Here is a 23,112-nt window from a genome sequence, read left to right on the forward strand (position 1 = left end):
ATGTACGATAAAGAAAATAAGGTGTTGCTTACAGAAATCGATTACCGGTGTGTCCGCTGCAATGTTGCAGTACCGCTAAAAAAATCAATGATCGCCACCATAACTAGTAAAAAATATTTAAATATAAATGCCATAAATCTATCCCATAGTTTGTAGACGATTGTCAGGGACTGCAGACATGGTACAAGAGATGGTCAGAGACTGTAGACGTGGTACAAGAGATGGTCAGAGACTGCAGACGTGGTACAAGAGATGGTCAGAGACTGCAGACGTGGTACAAGAGATGGTCAGAGACTAGACATGGTACAAGAGATGGTCAGAGACTGCAGACATGGTACAAGAGATGGTCAGAGACTGCAGACATGGTACAAGGGATGGTCAGAGACTGCAGACATGGTACAAGGGATGGTCAGAGACTGCAGACATGGTACAAGAGATTGTCAGAGACTGCAGACATGGTACAAGAGATGGTCAGAAACTGCAGACATGGTACAAGAGATGGTCAGAGACTGCAGACATGGTACAAGGGATCGTCAGAGACTGCCGACATGGTACAAGGGATGGTCAGAGACTTCAGACGTGGTACAAGGGATGGACATGGTACAAGGGATGGTCAGAGACTGGAGACATGGTACAAGAGATGGTCAGAGACTGAAGACATGGTACAAGAGATGGTCAGAGACTGAAGACATGGTACAAGAGATCAATGCAGCCTCATCAGTGCCCATCATTGCAGCCTCACTGTACATATGAACGCAGCCCCACTTTTGTATATAAATGCAGCCCCACTTTTGTATATAAATGCAGCCCCACTTTTGTATATAAATTCAGTCCCACTTTTGTATATAAATACAGCCCCACTTTTGTATATAAATTCAGTCACACTGTATATATAAATTCAGTCCCACTTTTGTATATGAATGCAGCCCCACTTTTGTATATAAATGCAGCCCCACTTTTGTATATAAATTCAGTCCCACTTTTGTATATAAATGCAGCCCCACTTTTGTATATAAATTCAGTCACACTGTATATATAAATTCAGTCCCACTTTTGTATATAAATGCAGTCCCACTTTTGTATATAAATGCAGTCCCACTTTTGCATATAAATGCAGCCCCACTTTTGTATATGAATGCAGCCCCATTTTTGTATATGAATGCAGCCCCACTTTTGTATATTAATGCAGTCCCATTTTGTATATAAATTCACTCCCACTTTTGTATATAAATTCAACCCCACTGTATATATAAATGCAGTCCAACTTTTGTATATAAATGCAGCCCCACTTTTGTATATAAATGCAGTCCCACTTTTGTATATAAATGCAGCCCCACTTTTGTATATTAATGCAGCCCCACTTTTGTATATTAATGCAGTCCCACTTTTGTATATAAATGCAGCCCCACTTTTGTATATAAATGCAGCCCCACTTTTGTCTATGAATGCAGCCCCATTTTGTCTATGAATGCAGTCCCACTTTTGTATATTAATGCAGCCCCACTTTGTATATATATATATATATGCAGCCCCAATTTGTATATATATATGCAGCCCCAATTTGTATATTAATGCAGTGCCAATTTGTATATTAATGCAGCCCCATTTTGTATATTAATGCAGCCCCACTTTGTATATTAATGCAGTTTTGTATCTTCGGCATTCGTTTTATTTCATTCGGAATAGCTGGTTGTTAAGAATCAGGTGACCGCTGACAGCAAAATTTAAACTAAAGTGCTGGCATTAAAAAAAAATATACCAAATATATACCAGTCCCTGATGTCTGGTATGTATTTTATAGGGAAACCTCAAGCCAAATATATATTAAAAAAATGGCATGGGTTCTCCCTTAAAATTCACACTATACCCTTATCCAAGCATGCAGCCCAGCATGCCAAGAGAGGGGGGTGCAATTGGGGGAGGGAGGCTGCATCCAAGAACTTTGTTCTCATGTTGATGAGGACAAGTGCCTCTTACCCACAACCCTGGCCCAATGGTTGTGGGGGTGTGTGGGGATCTCTAATCGGAATCTAAATGCCCTCTTTAACAAGGGGGTTCACAGGTCCTGCCCCCCATGTGAAAGAGAATGGGGTACATCTCTCTTCATTCACCCCCAAAAAATTTCAAAAGTAAATAAAAACTCAGACATTTTTTGACAAGTTCTTTGTTAAAATAAAAACATCCCCCAATGTAAAACCAACATCAATCATGATAAATGACGAGCACGACCTGTCCCATCGTGAAGCACTTGCCGAATGACAGCTGCTTGCAGTTAAGTAAACATGGGGCTGGGGTCACCTGGTGACCATGCCCACATGACATCACTCAGAGACCCCAGTCCATATCATAGGGGGGCATGGTTACCTGGTGACATCACCGTGTGACCCCCCCCCCCATGTTTACCTACCAGCAAAAGGCTGTCGTATGGTGTGTTTCTTGACAAGACTGGTGGTGGCCTTTTTTTGTGGGTCAGCATTTCATGTGGGGGGCAATATAATCGCCTCCTCTTTCCAGGCTGTGTGCTCTGTTAAGGGTGTGGTATGGATTGGGGGGATTCTTCTGGCAGCGGGGAATACTGCTGACAGCAAATTAGTCATGGTTGTTAAAGAGCCAGCAGCCTCGGTGTCCTTAACAACCAGCTATTCACAATGAATGCAAATGCATTTGTTAATTTCTTTATAACTGTTTTTTCGAAATTGGTTGACGATCAATGTCCATTTGGAAATTCGGATACATCCGAATCAATGTAGCAGAATCTCTGACCTCTCCCAGTCTAATGAGAACCTTCAAGGTCAAAGATAGCTGACATCCTTCAATATGAGGTGGGTTGTGAGGCATAGTGGGTGCAAAGGTGGTAAAAGTCTTTGGGCCAGATCCACAAAAGAGATACGACGGAGTAACTGCTGTTACTCCATCGTATCCCTTGTCCTAACTTTGGAACTGATCCACAGAAGCAGTTTTCCAAAGTTAGGCAGAAGATCCGGCATGTGTAATTGAATTACACTGCCGAATCTTAGGATGCAGTACCGCATCCGCCGCTGGGGGCATTTCGAGTCGAAATGCTGCTTCTAGTATGCAAATTAGCTTTTCAGCTTAGTTTTTTCGCCGTAAGTTTTAGTTTGCAAGTGTAAAACTAGGGCTGGTTTTACAAAGTGGAAAGTTAGTCACACCATGTAAAAGCCCATTCAAGCGACGGCATTTGGTATGCATTCCTGAGGGAGAACTCCACGGCAATTTGTAAAATCAAAACCGGCATGGGTTCCCCCCCAGGAGCATACCAGGCCCTTAGGTCTGGTATGGGTTGTAAGGAGACCCCCCCTACGCCGAAAAATCGACGTAGGGGGTCCCCCTACAATCCATACCAGACCCGTATCCAAAGCACGCTACCCGGCCGGCCAGGAATGGGAGTGGGGACGAGCGAGCGCCCCCCCCCCTCCTGAGCCGTGCCAGGCCGCATGCCCTCAACATGGGGGGGTTGGGTGCTCTGGGGCAGGGGGGCGCACTGCGGGCCCCCCCACCCCAGAGCACCCTGTCCCCATGTTGATGAGGACAGGACCTCTTCCCGACAACCCTGGCCGTTGGTTGTCGGGGGCTGCGGGCGGGGTGCTTATCGGAATCTGGGAGTCCCCTCAAATAAGGGGGCCCCCAGATACCGGCCCCCCACCCTAAGTGAATGGATATGGGGTACATCGTACCCCTACCCATTCACCTGGAGGCAAAGTGATAGTTATTAAACACACAACACAAGGGTTTTTAAAATAATTTATTAGTCTGCTCCGGAGGCCCCCCCTGTCTTTTTTAGCTCTAATACCAGGGGGGGCTTCTTCTTCCGCTCTCCGGGGGTCTTCTCCGCTCTCCAGGGGTCTTCTCCGCTCTCCGGGGGGGGTTTCTTCTTCCGCTCTCCGGGGGGGGGGGTCTTCTCCGCTCTCCGGGGGTCTTCTTGTATCTTCGCCGCTCTCCGCTGTTGACTCGGCGCACCCCGGTTCTTCTCCAGGTGTCCGGTGCCTTCTCCTTCAGCGCTGGCTGCCTGCTATCTTCGTGTGTTAGCTCAATTACTAGCAGGCAGCCAGCGCGGTCTTCTGTGACGTCATGTTCTTCTCTTCTGTTCTTCTCCCCTCTTCCGATGTTGACTCGACGCCTCTTCTCACTGCAATGATGGAAGCGCGCCTTGCATCCCATTTATATAGGCATCACCGTCCCATCATGCTCCGGTAGGTACCCACGTGGTGGGTGCCTACCCACGTGCACCCACCACGTGGGTACCTACCGGAGCATGATGGGACGGTGAGGCCTATATAAATGCAGCTTATGATGCATTTCCTATTTGTCCACATGATGGCAAGCTTGAGATCGTTCAAGTATTACTTTTGACATTTAAATTTATGTTTCCCCTTTTCCTAGCCCTGCCATGTGAGCCCACTTTCTAAAACCCTTTTTCTTACTATTTATGGTCCATTTTGTTTAGTGGCCTAATCCTTTATATATGCGCCTCTTTATAAGCCTATGCTTGGCCGCGATTCACGGCTATGCTATAATATCCGTTCCGTCGTCACATCGAAAATTGCGACCTGTTTATGCGCCGCCGGAACGTGTTGGCGCGCATCTAATGACGTCATACGTCGCACGCTGACGCAGGGATGTGCCCTATTTAAGGGAGACACAGACGCATCTGCCTTGTGTTGCCTCGTGTACACCCTGGGACACAGATATCCGTTACTAACGCTGCTCCATGGTAAGTACTTATGCCTCTGCGCCTCTTGATATTCCTTGGTGCTTTCTGAGAGTGTTATGTGTTACACTCTCACGTATATCTCCTCTTATTCATAGGCCTCCTGTTTTGACTGCAGTGTATGGTTACTAGCGGCGTTACCGGCTTGAACAATTGGATTCACATGTTGTACATGCTGACTACTATCTGCTGTCCCAGTAAGCCTGAGACCATTTTAATTAGGTGAATTAAGGCTCATATTCTTGATTTTGGTTATTATCTAACTAAATTTGGGCTGCTAATCATGGGGACTCCTATATTTATTCTCATCCATATACTGTCTTTTCTCTCTCTTTGTAACCACAGTCTTTTTGAGCTGTGCAATCTGCCTGGGAGTTTCTAGCCCTGCAATCCACGGACCACTTGCTTGACCTTTATTGGTTCACCAAAGGTGATTTTCTGTGTTGCCACATCATAAACGCCATTTTATTACTATAGACATATCTGTCGTTTTTGTTTTGTTTTATTTATTTATTTATTTTTTTCTATTTATTTATTTTTCTTTTTATATTTTTTTTTATTCTTTTTTATTTTTCCTCCCTGTCTTTGTATATACTTTGGCTATATCTGAACTTCTATTATATGTTTTCTCTTCTTTTCTATGAGTGTGCATGCATTGTGGATAATGACTACCATGATTATACTGAGTATATATATATATATACATATTTTTTTTGCGAAAATTAGATTCCTGGTGCTGTGTGTGAAAATTCCTGTCAAAACTGCACTCCCGACGTATGCTGTCGTTTATTGTGCATCGCATATGCCCTATGGATACTTCCGCTGAGGACCATATGTCATGTAATTATACACCTAGATATTCATTCTTTTAATTTTTTCTTTCTTGATATATGTTATTAACCCTTTACACTGTATCATTACAGACACAAATCTGTTTTTCTGCTAAACATGCTTTCCTCGTCTTCGTCCTGAAGAAGCCCCACAGCGAAACGTGCGTTGGCGACTTCTGAGGAATATACAGTGGCTAATAATAATAATATTTTTCTGTATTATTTCTGTACTTGTTTTTGTATTTATATGCTATCAAATTAAACTTTTTTAACCTACTTCCTTGGCCTTAAAGTCTGACCATCAATGTCCACTCGTTAGATATTGTTTCCCTTCTCTAATACTTTACAGATGTGGCCCATGTGAGTGCTTTCCTTACGTTTCTTTCTATTCTCTCTATTTTCTTTCCCCCCCTTTCCTTCTCTTAATATCTATCTAATTTCCCTTTTCCCTCCCCTTTTTTTTTGCAATTTTTCCTTCCCCCCCCCCCCCCTCTTCTTATTGCCCCCCATCTATTCCCCCTCTTACTTTGAATCAATACATATACCAGGTGGTAGACACCTTTTGTCTTTTCGCACTCTGAGGGTGCGTGAAGTCCTTTGTTTTTCAGAGGCAATCACCCCTTGTTAGCACTAGTTTATGAACAATTTGTTTTTTATTTACTTTATTTTATTTTTAAACAACATATTCTTTTTTCTTTACATATACAATTTTTTGTAGTTTAAACGATATTGCGAGGTGACATTGATGGCTGACTTTACGGGCAATAATTGGGAAGGCTTTATGCTAGATATTCAAAAAACATGTTCTGTTAATACCAAATCAGAAGTTGATTTTGAGATAGTGTATCACAAACTGCTCCAAACATTTGAGAGGAAATCCAGTCTTTTCTGGCACATAAGATATTTTGAACAATATATCACTGAAAACATGAATCCTAAAGGCCTACGAGTACAAGTCTTCCCCAATATTTGGTCTATTGATGCAGACTTTAAAACTAGGTGGGAACAAAACCTACTAGGCTGTTCTAGGAAAATGATGGAACTCATGGTAGAATACTATATGAAGGAATTGAAAGTTGTTGACTGTGAAATTAAAAGAATCTATGATGAAAATGTGACCACTCTCAATAAGGAAGGTTTTGCAGCTTATGATGCACGTTTAAAAGAAAATATCCAGGGCTTTACTAGGGATCTTTTGGTTAAAAAAGAAGAGAAACTGGCACGAGACCAAATGGCATTTGCCGGTCTTTATGCCTACTCTTGGCCAACTACAAATGGCCCCAAAATAGGACGCAGGAATCTTGGACAATTCAGGGAGGGAAGAAAAGGGACAAACAACAAAGATAAAACTGATTCTGACTCCTCTACCAATTCTTATGTTTCCCAGCAAACTAGGACGGTTGAGAAAGGACAACGACATGGACGGAATACCCGGAAAAGGACTCAACAAGGTGGTGGGTACTCTAACGGTGCACAAACTAAAAAAAGATTAACAGATAATGACGATATACACACTACAAGCACTCCAGTGACAGATTCTGTAACAGAACAGCCACTCCCGCTATCTCAGCTAACATCTATGTTTCCTCCCTCCACACTGGGTGCCTCATCTGAGCTGTCTACTTGTTCTTCTTCCTGTACCCCTAGAATAGACCCAACCTTACGTCAAAACATTCTGGAATCAGCAAAAAGCCTAGCCAGACCATACAACACCAATCTATCGGGTGCAATACCTAAAGACACCCCTAAAAAATGACAGATTGACCATTATTTTGCACCAATGACAAAGACTATTCAAAATGACGGTGGAAATACACCAGACCCTAATATACACAAATCTCCCTACTTGACTCTGTCTAGACCCCCCATTATGGTCAATGATACACTTAAACTGGAAATAATTAATTTGTCCAAATATGCCCTTAATCGATCTGAGGAAGAACTTCTCAGTCTAGGTCTCAATTTCTGCCCGAATCAAGTAACAAACAAGTTCAATCTTATTAAAGATTTGTACTTGTTTGCTCGAAAACTAACATTGAAATTCATGTATGATAGGGAAAGAAAAGAAAAACAAGCTGAAGTCGTCAACCAAGAAATTTGGAAAAGCTTCACAGTTGCCGACTTTCGTGCTTTAAAAACACTAATCTCATTATTAGACGAAAATGATAGCTGTCCAACACAAGACACTACGCCTGAATCTTATGAGTCAAAAGGAGAAAGGGTACAACTATCTATATACAGGCAAGATCTAGAAACACTTGAAAAAGCAGTAAAAAAGAAATCTTTAAATTTTCCACCACTCCAAACTAACTCGAATGTTTGGGCCTTCCTTATTCAAACAATAAGGGAGGTAGAATCACTCTCTCTTGTCAAACATATTAATCCTAAATTTTCGCCCATACACACCCAAGCCCTGGATGCACTGAGTAAAAATTCAGAAATTATTATAAAACCATCCGATAAGGGCGGTAATATCGTGGTGATGAACGACTTACAATATAGGAACATGTGCTGGGATATTCTGAAAAACCGCACATGGTACTTACCAATTAATAAAGAGATCATCACCAAATTCAATCAGCAATTCGATGACCTATTACAATTGGCACTTTTTGACGGGTCTATTACCAAAGCCATCTTTGATGGTATTCAGGTCCCACACCCTAGAATCCCCACTTTTTACGCGCTACCCAAAACGCACAAAAATTTACAACATCCACCAGGCCGCCCAATCATATCAGGAGTTGGCTCTAAAACTGAAAGAGCAAGTGTATTCATTGACCAATACCTCAGGCCACACGTGACCTCATTACCCTCCTACATTCAAGACACGCCCGACTTACTCAGAACAATTGATGGATTAACGGTGCCGGATGGCTGCCTTTTGGTCTCAATAGATGTGGAGGCCCTCTATTCATCAATACCACATGATAAAGGCCTCCAAATTATCTCCAACTTCCTTGCTGAAAGGGGACCAAAAATGGATAAACTCAATGGTTTTGTGCTTAAATCTCTCTCCCATATCCTTACGAAAAATGTTTTTTCCTTTGATGGGTCCCACCTCCTCCAGGTACAGGGAGTCGCTATGGGCACATCATGTGCCCCCAGCTACGCGAACCTGTACCTGGGGGGGTGGGAGCGAAAACTTTTTTCGTCTGACTCTAACACCTATTTTTTATCATTTATACTAAGCTGGTTTCGATACATCGACGATGTGCTGATGTTCTGGACGGGTACAGTAAAGGATTTGCTTGCTTTTATGAGTTTCTTGAATTGCAATGAATTTAATTTAAAGTTCACTATGAATCATAGTGACTCGGCCATTGCCTTCCTGGACATATTGATCTATGTCGATGAGGTCAATGGCGTACAAACATCTTTATACCGCAAACCCACTGCGGGCAACACTCTGCTACATGCAGCTAGTGCCCACCCGGCACCATTGCTAAAGAGCATACCGTACAGCCAGTACCTTCGGCTACGTCGAAACTGCTCAGATAATGCGAAATTCAAAAGCGAAGCGGATAAGCTTTACACCAGACTCAGTACGAGAGGATATAGCAGATCCTGCTTAAAGAGGGCATTCAATCGAGCTGCTGAAAGAAACAGAGCTAGTACTCTGCTTAAGAGTAACCCCAAAAAAAAGTCTGACAATGCCGTGACGCGTTTCATCACGACCTTTTCGGACCAGCACGTCCAAATCCGTCAACTTATCCAAAGACATTGGCATCTAATCACGGCAGATGCCACTCTCTCCAAATATGTGGCAAAAAAGAACCCTAATATTACATTTAGACGATCCACATCGGTAAGAGATCGGTTGGTTAAAAGTACTTACTGCAAGCCTCTATCAGGTTTGTCAGAAACACCGGGCCTCTATAAATGTGGGCACTGTAATTTTTGTCACCTAATTAGAGAGGGTCAGACCATTGACCTTCCCAATGGGGAAACACACAAATTACACAAACATGTCACGTGTCAAACACAAGGGGTTATATATATAATTTTCTGTACCTGTGGATGCTTCTATGTGGGCAAAACTATCCGCCCCTTATGGAAACGGGTTAAAGATCACATGTATTATATTACCAATGGTCTACTAAATAAAACTATGGGATATCATGTTGCTTTTACACACGGCTATGTAACCCCCCGAATACAATTTTCGGTACTGGACTGCATAGCCAAGGACCCCAGAGGGGGCAACTTCGATCAGAAAGTCCTACAGCGGGAAACTCAATGGATCTATCGCCTCAAGGCAAACGTGTGGCCAGGGTTGAATGACTCAATGAGTTTCAAGTCATTTCTATATGTTTAATGATCCCCAAACAGGTTCTCTGTTGTTTATCCGTCTTTATTTATTTTTTGTATTTTTTGTGTTATTTTAAGCCTATTATCATCTTTGTTAACCCGCAACATCTTAACCTTTCCCACTTTTTCCACCTGGGATGGTTTATGCATTAGACTATATATATTCTTTGTATATGGACGCTCTTTATAAACACAATATAAATGATATTTTGGTAAATCCCAAATAAGAAGAATATTTGTTTACCAGTTATTGTTATTTTTGTCCAATATTAGTTGTTTTGTTTTTCTCTATAAACAGTAATAAAATATAGGTTATGTGCTATTTTTCAATACAATGGTAATGGGACTACCATACCAAACCCAGGAAGTAATGTGCAATCATATACCCTTGCACATATATACACAATTTATTGATGAATATTTTTAGACGTTTGGATATCTCTCTGCTGATTGCTTGATTGTCTGGTCCTCCAAGGTTGTACCAGGGGTATATGTATTTAGCTTCATCTTATGATTCTATTCATGGATATGGTTGCGACAATTCACCAATTTCTTTTTTTATGTTTTGGCTCCATAACGGTCAACCAGGATTTGGTTAATCACTGGTTGTATATTTTGTTTAGGACATAGTCGTTGCCCTCTATGTATGTACACACTCTTCTAATTTTTTCCTTTTGATCTATACTGTGTGTCTATATAATCACTTTTTCTAGAGTCGAATTGGGCAATATTTGCCTATTAATATAGGATGTGCGTTTCCTATTTGTCCACATGATGGCAAGCTTGAGATCGTTCAAGTATTACTTTTGACATTTAAATTTATGTTTCCCCTTTTCCTAGCCCTGCCATGTGAGCCCGCTTTCTAAAACCCTTTTTCTTACTATTTATGGTCCATTTTGTTTAGTGGCCTAATCCTTTATATATGCGCCTCTTTATAAGCCTATGCTTGGCCGCGATTCACGGCTATGCTATAATATCCGTTCCGTCGTCACATCGAAAATTGCGACCTGTTTATGCGCCGCCGGAACGTGTTGGCGCGCATCTAATGACGTCATACGTCGCACGCTGACGCAGGGATGTGCCCTATTTAAGGGAGACACAGACGCATCTGCCTTGTGTTGCCTCGTGTACACCCTGGGACACAGATATCCGTTACTAACGCTGCTCCATGGTAAGTACTTATGCCTCTGCGCCTCTTGATATTCCTTGGTGCTTTCTGAGAGTGTTATGTGTTACACTCTCACGTATATCTCCTCTTATTCATAGGCCTCCTGTTTTGACTGCAGTGTATGGTTACTAGCGGCGTTACCGGCTTGAACAATTGGATTCACATGTTGTACATGCTGACTACTATCTGCTGTCCCAGTAAGCCTGAGACCATTTTAATTAGGTGAATTAAGGCTCATATTCTTGATTTTGGTTATTATCTTTTTGAGCTGTGCAATCTGCCTGGGAGTTTCTAGCCCTGCAATCCACGGACCACTTGCTTGACCTTTATTGGTTCACCAAAGGTGATTTTCTGTGTTGCCACATCATAAACGCCATTTTATTACTATAGACATATCTGTCGTTTTTGTTTTGTTTTATTTATTTATTTATTTTATTTATTTTTATTTTTTCTATTTATTTATTTTTCTTTTTATATTTATTTTTATTCTTTTTTATTTTTCCTCCCTGTCTTTGTATATACTTTGGCTATATCTGAACTTCTATTATATGTTTTCTCTTCTTTTCTATGAGTGTGCATGCATTGTGGATAATGACTACCATGATTATACTGAGTATATATATATATATACATATTTTTTTTTGCGAAAATTAGATTCCTGGTGCTGTGTGTGAAAATTCCTGTCAAAACTGCACTCCCGACGTATGCTGTCGTTTATTGTGCATCGCATATGCCCTATGGATACTTCCGCTGAGGACCATATGTCATGTAATTATACACCTAGATATTCATTCTTTTAATTTTTTCTTTCTTGATATATGTTATTAACCCTTTACACTGTATCATTACAGACACAAATCTGTTTTTCTGCTAAACATGCTTTCCTCGTCTTCGTCCTGAAGAAGCCCCACGGCGAAACGTGCGTTGGCGACTTCTGAGGAATATACAGTGGCTAATAATAATAATATTTTTCTGTATTATTTCTGTACTTGTTTTTGTATTTATATGCTATCAAATTAAACTTTTTTAACCTTCCTTGGCCTTAAAGTCTGACCATCAATGTCCACTCGTTATATATTGTTTCCCTTCTCTAATACTTTACAGATGTGGCCCATGTGAGTGCTTTCCTTACGTTTCTTTCTATTCTCTTTATTTTCTTTCCCCCCCTTTCCTTCTCTTAATATCTATCTAATTTCCCTTTTCCCTCCCCTTTTTTTTTGCAATTTTTCCTTCTCCCCCCCCCCCCCCTCTTCTTACTGCCCCCCATCTATTCCCCCTCTTACTTTGAATCAAACCAACGTCCAGGGTTGTCGGGAAGAGGTCCTGTCCTCATCAACATTGGGGCACGGTGCTCTGGGGTGGGGGGGCCCGCAGTGCGCCCCCCTGCCCCAGAGCACCCAACCCCCCCATGTTGAGGGCATGCGGCCTGGCACGGCTCAGGAGGGGGGGGGGGCGCTCGCTCGTCCCCACTCCCATTCCTGGCCGGCCGGGTAGCGTGCTTTGGATACGGGTCTGGTATGGATTGTAGGGGGACCCCCTACGTCGATTTTTCGGCGTAGGGGGGTTCTCCTTACAACCCATAACAGACCTAAGGGCCTGGTATGCTCCTGGGGGGGGAACTCATGCCGTTTTTTTATTTGAAAATTGGCATGGAGTTCTCCCTCAGGAATGCATGCCGAGCGACGCTGTCAAATTTTTTTTTTTTTTTCCCGACGCAACTTTTTTAAGCCGGCGCGATCCACAAAACTCGGCGTAACGTAACTTCGCGCATGCACAGTACGGCCGGCGCGGGAGCGCGCCTCATTTAAATGGGACTCGCCCCATTTGAATAGGAACGCCTTGCGCCGGCCGGATTTAAGTTACACAGCCTGAAATTTCTAGGTAAGTGCTTTGTGGATCGGGCACTTAGTTAGAAATTTTAAGGCAGTGTAACTTAAATGGGATTTTTTAAGTTGCGCCAGGTTTTTGTGGATCTGGCCCTTTGAGCGCAAGACACTTCTTGGATGTAAAATAGGTTTTATTTCTTTGACAGTCCTTTTTATATTTTGAAAGAGGAAAAAGGGTCAGGGCCAGGACATCCTTAAGTAGTTTTCAATTCAAATGGCAGACTCCGAGACTTCAACAGGACAGCAGTACAGTGAAAGGCGCCACTTCTGCCCGTGCAGGATTGCTGTCTCCTATGGTAACAGTTCCATCAGCTGTACTACAACTTCTCCTTGTAGTTCAACCCCTTGAGCTCCTAGTCTCTCACTAGACCCTCTGATTCACTGACTCTGAATCCTGTGAGCTCCTCAAGGCCCTTGCGGTGGTATTTTTCGCAAGGGTCACCCACCCTTCCCTGCTGAGTCCTTAGCTTGACACTCCGGCTACCTTCAAGCTTCACCCCTGCTGACCGGCTCGGTCCCTAGCTTGACACACAAGGTTGCTCTGCAAGCATCACCTCCGCTGGTTGGTTCCCTGACTTGATCACCTGAAGTTTCCCAATTCTCCACCGTGCCTGTTTGGTGAGAATACTGCTCTGATACTTGCTTCAGTTACTCATGCTGGTCCCAGGTAAAGGCGATTGGTCCCTTAGTGGTAACAGTTTCCCTTCTACCTCCGACCACAACAGGTTCTCCGGTTGGCAGAACCGTCATTTGTCCAAATTTTAATTCGGAACAAAACAAACCACACAAGTCTACGCTGTAGACCACAAGGCAAGGTCTAAGTGCAGCAAAGGTGTTTATATAGCCCACTTGATGACACTTTAGTGACAGGCGGGCGTGCACGGGTCAGGCTAACAGGAATTCTCTGTCCATGGGTTTGGCTAATAGGATTTCTGTGTCTGTGGATTTGGCTAACAGAAATTCTCCGTCTGCACATAGTTCTTCTCTGACACATGTACAAATGTAAAGATAACATTCCCAATTCAAACTACAGCTGCTGAAGTTTCCTAAGCTGTCAAAAAAAAAGACAAATGTGATAGCTGTTTCTGCTTGCTAGGTGAGAAAACCCCCTAAAGGGTAAACCACTGCTAAAGGAATACGGACACTGCAGACTTCTCATATTAGAGCATCGTGATTTCACCAGGTGGCTAATGAACCTGACCCTGCCATACAGAAAGCAAGACATGAGTAAACAGTTATCTGCTCAGGACAGAAACATTTTTAGGAAACCACATGAAACATTGATCACCCAGAGCAAAGTCATCTCCATATGGATTGTTTTAGCACAAGTGGAGTTACCCCCTTAACCACTTAAAGCGGGGGTTCACCCTTAGAGGGCACTTTTCCCCCTTCGCTTCCTGCTCGTTATTACTAGGGGAATCGGCAATTTATTTAAAAATATGTGCAGTACTTACCCGTTTACGAGACGCATCCTCTCCGTCGCTTCCGGGTATGGGCTTCGGGAATGGGCGGTCCTTCTTGATTGACAGGTTTCCGAGAGGCTTCCGACGGTCGCATCCATCGCGTCACGATTTTCCGAAAGAAGCCGAACGTCGGTGCGCAGGCGCAGTATAGAGCCGCACCGACGTTCGGCTTCTTTCGGCTACGAGTGACGCGATGGATGCGACCGTCGGAAGCCTCTCGGAAGGCTGTCACTCAAGAAGGAACGCCGGCTCCCGAAGACCCATACCCGGAAGCGACGGAAGAAGATGCAGCTCGAAAACGGGTAAGTATTGCACCTATTTTAATATAAATAGCCGATTCCCCTAGACCGAACGAGCAGGAAGCTAAGGGGAGATTTTTTTTTTTTTTTTAAATGGGTGAACTCCCGCTTTAAGCCCGGACCAATATGCTGTCTAAAGACCCAAGGTGTTTTTACAGTTCGGGACTGCGTCGCTTTAACAGACATTTGCGCGGTCGTGCGACGTGGCTCCCAAACACCTCTGCGGTTTTTATTTTTTGCGCTATAAACAAAAATAGAGCGACAATTTTGAAAAAAATTCAATATTTTTAACTTTTTGCTAGAATAAATATCCCCCAAAAACATATATACATTTTTTTTTCCTCAGTTTAGGCCGATACGTATTCTTCTACCTATTTTTGGTAAAAAAAAAATCGCAATAAGCGTTTATCGATTGGTTTGCGCAAAATTTATAGCGTTTACAAAATAGGGGATAGTTTTATTGCATTTTTATACATTTTTTTTTTTTTACTACTAATGGCGGCGATCAGCGATTTTTTTCGTGACTGCGACATTATGGCGGACACTTCGGACAATTTTTACACATTTTTGCGACCATTGTCATTTTCACAGCAAAAAATGCATTTAAATTGCATTCTTTATTGTGAAAATGACAGTTGCAGTTTGGGAGTTAACCACAGGTGGCGCTGTAGGATTTAGTGTACACTTAGTGTGTGTTTACAACTGTAGGGGGGTGTGGCTGTAGGAATGACGTCATCGATCGAGTCTCCCCTATAAAGGGGATCACTCGATCGATGCAGCGTCATAGTGAAGCACGGGGAAGCCGTGTTTACACACGGCTCTCCCTGTTCTTCAGCTCCGGGGAGCGATCGCGACGGAGCGGCTATAAACGAATAGTCGCGCCGTCGTCCCGGATCGCTCCCTGAGGGAACCCGACCGCCGCGTGTAGCGGAGGGGGGTCCCGATCGGACCCCCGACCCACCTCTAGGCAGGGACGTACAGGTGCGCCAATGTGCCTGTACGTGCCATTCTGCCGACGTACATATACATGCGGCGGTCGGGAAGTGGTTAAAGGGATTGTAAAGGAATTTTTTTTTTTTCATAATAAGCATCCTTTACCTGCATACATTCCTCTTTTCACTTCCTCATTGTTCGTTTTTGCTCAGAAGTTGCTCTATTTCTTCTCTGTTCTGTTCACTTCCTGCTTGTCTGATTGTTACTCACCACCGTGAAGGGAGGCTTTACTGCGGTGGTCAGTGACGTGCTCGCCCCCTCCTGAGAACTACATCTCTACGTGTTAGAGACTTCAAGGAGGTGTGAATTACTGGGCGTGCCGCAATGCTTACTGGGAAATGTAGTTCTTACATGAACGAGCACCGCAAATCAGGAAGTGAGAGAACAGAAACTAGAATGCCGGAGGTGATATAGATGAAGGAATTTAATAGGTATTTACTCTTTTTTTAACAGAATCATTACACTATTCTGTCTGTCTACCTTGCAGACAATAATTTTAGGCAAAAAATGTTTTTCCTTTACAACTCCTTTAACTCATGTATCCTAGACCAGTGGTCATCAACCCTGTCCTGCAGGGCCCACTAACAGGCCAGGTTTTATGTATTACCTTGGGAAGATGCAGACTAGAATACTGCAATCACTGAGGAGCAAATTATATCAGCTGTGATATATTTCAGTTATCTTGCAAACCTGGCCTGTTGGTGGGCCCTGCAGGACAGGGTTGATGACCACTGTCCTAGACCTCTTCCAATGGATGCACCTGCTGGGTGAGCCGTATTCCAGAGGCAGGAACACAACTGCTGTATCCATGCTGAGAATACTTAAAAGCCACCCGCTGATAGCAGGGCTCCCGGCAAATACAAACACCCGACGATGGCAGGTCCTACATTCCAGGCCTCAAACCCAAATGTGTACCATATCACCACCCCACCGATAAGCTGGGGACACAGTGAGAACTCCTGTTGAAGCTGGAAGTCTCCTGGATGCCGCATGACTCTCCTTGTATCAGCTGTTGCCGCAAGAGACCGTCTTCTGATGCTTCCAAATAGGTATGGAAAACGCCAAACATCAAGGGTCTTATGAGGAGGACATAAAAAAAAGGAATGCAACCTCTTGCTCAGCCTCAGGATTTATGGGAATGGGGTCCTATGGGGTAGGAGAATAGGCGGGGCTACCGAAGCGTATGCTGCCAGAAAACATGGCCAACATTTCTTACAGCTTATGAAATATGTGCCACTTTCACCCAACAAATGTTTTTTTTTTTTTAAATAGACCTTTAACCACTTCCCAACCTCCTCATGTACATTTACGTCGGCAGAATAGCACAGACAGGCACATCAACGTACCTGTACGTGCCTGCCTAGACGTGGGTGGTCCGATCGGGACCCCCCCGGTACATGCGGAGGTCGGGTCCGCTCAGGGAGCGATCCGGGACGACGGCGCGGCTATTTGTTTATAGCCGCTCCGTCGCGATCACTCCCCGGAGCTGAAGAACGGGGAGAGCCGTGTGTAAACACGGCTTCCCCGTGCTTCACTGTGGCGACGCATCGATCGAGTGATCCCTTTTATTAGGGAGACGCGATCGATGTTGTCAGTCCTACAGCCACACCCCCCTACACTAGTAAACACATACTAGGTGAACCCTAAATCCTACAGCGCCCCCTGTGGTTAACTCCCAAACTGCAACTGTCATTTTCACAATAAACAATGCAATTTAAATGCATTTTTTGCTGTGAAAATGACAATGGTCCTAAAAATGTGTCAAAATTGTCCGAAGTGTCCGCCATAATGTCGCAGTCACGAAAAAAAAAATCGCTGATCGCCGCCATTACTAATAAAAAAAATAAAAAAAATAGAAATGCAAAAAAACTATCCCCTATTTTGTAAACACTATAAATTTTGCGCAAACCAACCGATAAACGATTATTGCGATTTTTTTTACCAAAAATAGGTAGAAGAATACGTATCGGCCTAAACTGAGGAAATTTTTTTTTTTATATATGTTTTTGGGGGATATTTATTATAGCAAAAAGTAAAAAATATTGCATTTTTTTCAAAATTGTCGCTCTATTTTTGTTTATAGCGCAAAAAATAAAAACCGCAGAGGTGATCAAATACCACCAAAAGAAAGCTCTATTTGTGGGGAAAAAGGACGCCAATTTTGTTTGGGAGCCACGTCGCACGACCGCGCAATTGTCTGTTAAAGCGACGCAGTCCCGAACTGTAAAAACCCCTTGGGTCTTTAGCCAGCATATTGGTCCGGGGCTTAAGTGGTTAAGCATTTGTGAAATCTTACACCACAACAATGACTCAGCCAACAAAAAGTAATGACTACATTTTTATTTTTTTTACTGCTATCAATGGCCAACACGGTACAACACTTCATCCATGTCTTTGGTGATCTCTGATCTCCTTATGAACCGTTCCTTACATGATGAAGATCAGCCATGGAGTATATCTGAGGTGTATATCAGGGTGTGCTTTTTCCCCACATGAGACCTGTGATGTCCAGCAACATTCATACAGAAGACATTTCCCGCACTCAAGTCACTAATACACCTCGAGGGTTGTGTGGGATCCCTGATAGACAGGACTTCAGTGAGGAACAATTCCCTCACTCAGGACAGGAAAGTGGCTTCTCCCCCGTGTGAGATCTCTGATGTCTGTAAAGATTTGACGTCTTTGAAAAACATTTCCCACACTCAGGACAGGAATATGGTTTTTCCCCCGTGTGAGATCTCTGATGTTGGATAAGCACAGATTTCTGTACAAAACCTTTCCCGCAGTCAGAACAGGAATACGGCTTTTCCCCTGTGTGATACATCTGATGTGTGACAAGTTCTGATTTTTGTAAAAAACATTTCTCACAATCAGGACAGGAATAAGGCTTTTCCCCTGTGTGAGATCTTTGATGTGTGTAGAGATGGGACTTCTGTGAAAAACATTTCCCGCACTCTGAACACGAATACGGCTTCTCATCCGTGTGAGATCTCTGATGTCTGTTAAGACGGGACTTCAGTGAAAAACATTTCCCGCACTCAGGACAAGAATATGGCTTTTCTCCTGTGTGAGAAATTTGATGTTGGACAAGCCATGATTTTTGTACAAAAGATTTCCCACACACGGAACAGGAATACAGATTTTCCCCCGTGTGCAATCTTTGATGTGCGACAAGTTCTGAGTTTTGTAAAAAACATTTCCCGCACTCAGGACAGGAAAAAGGCTTCTCCCCCGTGTGCAAGCTCTGATGTTTGTAAAGATGGGCCTTCTGTGAAAAACATTTCCCGCACTCGGAACAGGAATACGGCTTCTCATCTGTGTGAGATCTCTGATGTTTGTAGAGACGGGATTTCAGTAAAAAACATTTCCCACACTCAGGACAGGAGTATGGCTTTTCTCCCGTGTGAGACCTTTGATGCTGGACAAGCACTGATTTTTTTACATAACATTTCCCACACTCGGAACAGGAATACGGCTTTTCCTCCGTGTGAGACCTCTGATGTGTGACAAGTTCATTTTTTTCTAAAAAACACTTCCCACACTCAGGACAGGAAAAAGGCTTCTCCCCCGTGTGCAATTTCTGATGTCTGGAAAGGTTGGACTTCTTTGAAAAACCTTTCCCACACTCTGGACATGTATGTAGCTTCTCACCTGTGTGAGATTTTTTATGCTCATCGAGATTGAATTTGAACTGGAAGCACTCCCCACACTCAGTACAGGGAAACCTCTTATCTGTTGGAAGGACGGCACCATCCCTCACAGTCTGAGGTTCCTCAGGATAAGAGGAATACAATGGTCCGGCACCGTCCCTCACAGTCTGAGGTTCCTCAGGATAAGAGGAATACGATGGTCCATCTACACTGTGTGGTGCCGGATGGACATTTGAGGTAGTCGGGTTTTCTCCTGGACTATACTGTGTGATGTCCTCATCTTCTACTTTACAGTCTGGAGACAAAGTGAGACAATCCTCTGAGGTTTTCCTCATCTCCCGTCCATCTACTAAAATAGAAATAAAAAGATTATTACTAGACATGAGCAGATTGGTTCCCCTAAACCAGGACTCCGCCCACATCAGGCAGCTTTGTCTCTGAGGATCTTACAATTCCCCCCTCAAGGTAACTAGTAAATAGGTCCTCTGATCTCCTACCAGTTCATTTCTTTATTCATGGACCTTAGTCAGAGAGTGAGGAAACAACGAGAACTGTCTTTTATAGGAGTGACAGTGAGGAGGGGATTATAGGACGAGTGTCCCCTCCCCTTTATCACTCATTGCCATCTTCTCAACACAAGAAGTACTGCACTTCCTTATTTAGTCCATGATTTAGTTGTGAATAACAGCGGGGCTGAGCCCCACCAAAAAATATTCTTAGAAGCTAGCATCAAGATTGAGCAGGAATAGGATAGTCACTCAGCATAGGCAGTCTTCAAGGGATCCCACATCCATAGGAAATTCAATTGGTTATATCAGCATCAGGTGCTTGATAGCTGCTGATCCAAGACGGATTGATTTTTATGAATGTGAGCCTATCAACGAAGTCTGTGGACAGGCGCAATCTATGACCCATTACCAACCCTCCAGCAGCACTATAATGTGCGTTCAGAAAAAACGCTGGATGCAGGAGAGGCCAGTAGCTCAATTGCATATTGAGCAAGTTCTGGCCAGTGGTCCATCCTCAAGACCCAGTAACCCAGTGGATGCTCTGTTGGAAAGGTCGCCAAGTCTGCTCTTGCCCCTAGATATTCCTGCACCATGTAATGCAGACGCCGACGATGATTGCTTGAACCAATCAGACCTTGGCACCGTGGACTGAAAAATTGTCTGAAGGCATCGGTCAGCCAGCCACCTTCTCCAACGCTCTTTCTGTGACTGAACGAAGCCTCAGCAACACGTTGTCCAGCACCAGGAGATTGCACAAACCTTTCTTCAAGGCCTCCTGAAGATGTTTCATCTTCTGCTCCCTCTGCGAAGGCAGGATGAGTTCTGCAACCTTACCCTTGTAACGTGGATTAAGAAGGGTTGCCAAGCAGTAATGATCCCTCTCTTTGATACCTCGAACCCTAGGGTCCTTTCACAGGCTTCGCTGGACCAGGGAGGCCATGCAGCGTAAGTTTACAGAGGTATTCAATTCTGAGTCCTCTGGGTCACTAAGGATCACATGATCCAAAAAAAACTCCTCCCAGCCACATACACACTCCTTGGGTTTCTGGGGACAGAAAACGATCCCTTGAAGACTGCTGCTGAGTGTTAACCGCCACGTCCATGCTGACACAATCCTCCTCCTGTTTTATTTCGGCAGGCCCGCAGGAATACTATCTGGATAAAAGGGGGCCTTGAGAGGAAAGGAAGTGCTTCTCTTCCTCCCGCTGTTCTGCCCTAAGGGCCCTGTCCATTATTTCATGAAGCGTGTGGTCCAACAGGAAGACAAGAGGGACAGTATCACTGCTCACCATCCTTGTGGCTTCCTCAAATGGTGACAGGACAGTGCATGCATCCTTAATCAGTAGCCACTGGCATGGTGAAAAGAAGCCAAGCTCCCGACCCTGTTCTGGTGCCATACTCACACAGGTACTCATTGATGGTCCTCTGCTGCGTGCGCAACCGCATTGACAATGTTGCGTTCCACCTGATGGGCATGTCACAAATGAGGCGGTTGGTGGGCAGGTTGCATTCCCTTTGAATGTCAATCAGCCGAGCACTGGCATTGTATGACCGGCAAAAATGACCACAGACTTTTCTGGCCTGCCTCAGGAGATCCTGGAAGCCTGGGTACCTGCTCAAGAACCGCTGCACCACTAAATTCAGGATGTGTGCCAAACATGGAACATGGGTCAAGTGTCCCCGTCGGAGGGCGGAGAGAAGGTTGGTGTCATTGTCGCATTCAACCATTCCTGGCTGAAGCTGGCGTGGCGTCAACCACCTCTGAGCCTGCCCCTGCAGATCTGACAGAATCTCTGCTCCAGTGTGGCTCCTGTCCCCTAAGCAGACCAACTCAAACACTGCATGGCATCTTTTTGCCTAAGTGCTTGCGTAGCCCCTTGAATGCTTACGGAGCACCACTGTGTCAGAGGACAAATCTGCAGAAGAGGCTATAGGAGGAAGAAGAAGAGGAGGAGAGGGTGGATGAGAAAGCTGTGGCAGAATCACCACTAGCATTTTGGAGGTGTGGTGGTGGAACAAGCTCCAACAATACTAAACCCTGTCCTACATCCTTTCCGCGAATGGCCCATAATGTTCGTTCTTCGACGAACACCCGATGTTCGAGTCTAACTTATGTGCGACCCGAACATCAAGCTCATCCCTACTCATGACAGTACCAATTACTGCCTGACTGCCGCCATATAACAGTTTTGCGTGCTTCTCCCAAATACTACATATGCTACTAATACAGATTTACATGTATACGTAGCTCAACTGTACAATGTGTACCATCAGAAGGATTATTATTTTCATCCCTCTAACTAATATTTTAGCTTTTATGAGAGATAAATATAGATTCCTTAGATCTGTGGATATAAACCAAAGCTGGCAGACAGTTCAGGGCCTTCTCCCTGTACCCTCGGATCCTTGTAGCCAAAATGACTGAAACTTCAGGGAGGTGAGAATCTACATGGAAGGGAAAATTGTATTTTCATCTAGGTGCCAGCCCTATCCTAGAAGCTTGCTCTGTTCTTTTAAATACTAATAGAGGCCAGTGGTGGTGCGTCCATAGGGACGCAGGAGCGCCACCCCCTCTGGCTCGCTCCCAGCCAGTAAAATATACAGATTCATACACTGTATGAATCTGTATATTTTCGCCGCTGCCGCCCACTATTCAGCTGGCCGGATGTTGAGCGCCGGTCAGCTGAATAGCAGCAGCTGACTGGCTGTGTGGAAGTGCCTATCAGGGCCAGCGGCCCTGATAGGCTGTCCGAGTACAGCCCTGAGGCTGTAGTCGGATTCCTGAAGCTCATCCTCGGGACGTACCGGCCGTACGTCCGAGGATGAGACTGACAGGCGTCTCAGCCAATCAGGTAACCTGATTGGCTGAAGCGTCATCGAGGGCGGGACGAGGGACGTAGAAGCCATAAAGGTAACTGCCAGGGGGGTACTGGGCACGGTGGCTACAAGTGGGGGCACAGTGGCTACAAGTGGGGGCACAGTGGCGACAAGTGGGGGCACAGTGGCGACAAGTGGGGGCACAGTGGCGACAAGTGGGGGCACAGTGGCTGTGTTGGATGGCATAGTGGTGACAATTGATGGCACAGTAGCTGCGTTTGATGGTATGGCACAGTAGCTGTGTTTTGATGGCATGGCACGGTGGCTGCGTTTTGATGGCATGGCACAGTGGCTGCGTTTTGATGGCACGGTGGCTGCGTTTTGACGACATGGCACAGTGGCTGCGTTTTGATGGCACAGTGGTTGCATTTTGATGGCACAGTGACTGCAATTGATG

General features: G+C 44.3%; 1 protein-coding gene across 1 annotated transcript in view; it reads right to left on the minus strand.

The window, feature by feature from the left end:
- LOC120935531 (zinc finger protein 850-like) overlaps positions 1-21,986 on the minus strand; it is a 40,560-nt gene extending 18,574 nt beyond the window's left edge. Inside the window, exons 1-2 of the mRNA XM_040347581.1 lie at positions 21,949-21,986; positions 18,315-19,479 (exon numbers count right to left, since the gene is read on the minus strand). Of these exons, the coding sequence (XP_040203515.1) occupies positions 18,315-19,479; positions 21,949-21,986 (1,203 nt within the window). The remainder of the gene's footprint in view (positions 1-18,314; positions 19,480-21,948) is intronic.
- Between the last annotated feature and the right edge of the window lie 1,126 nt (positions 21,987-23,112).

The sequence above is a fragment of the Rana temporaria genome, chromosome 4, assembly GCF_905171775.1.
Source record: "Rana temporaria chromosome 4, aRanTem1.1, whole genome shotgun sequence".
Lineage (NCBI taxonomy): Eukaryota > Metazoa > Chordata > Amphibia > Anura > Ranidae > Rana > Rana temporaria.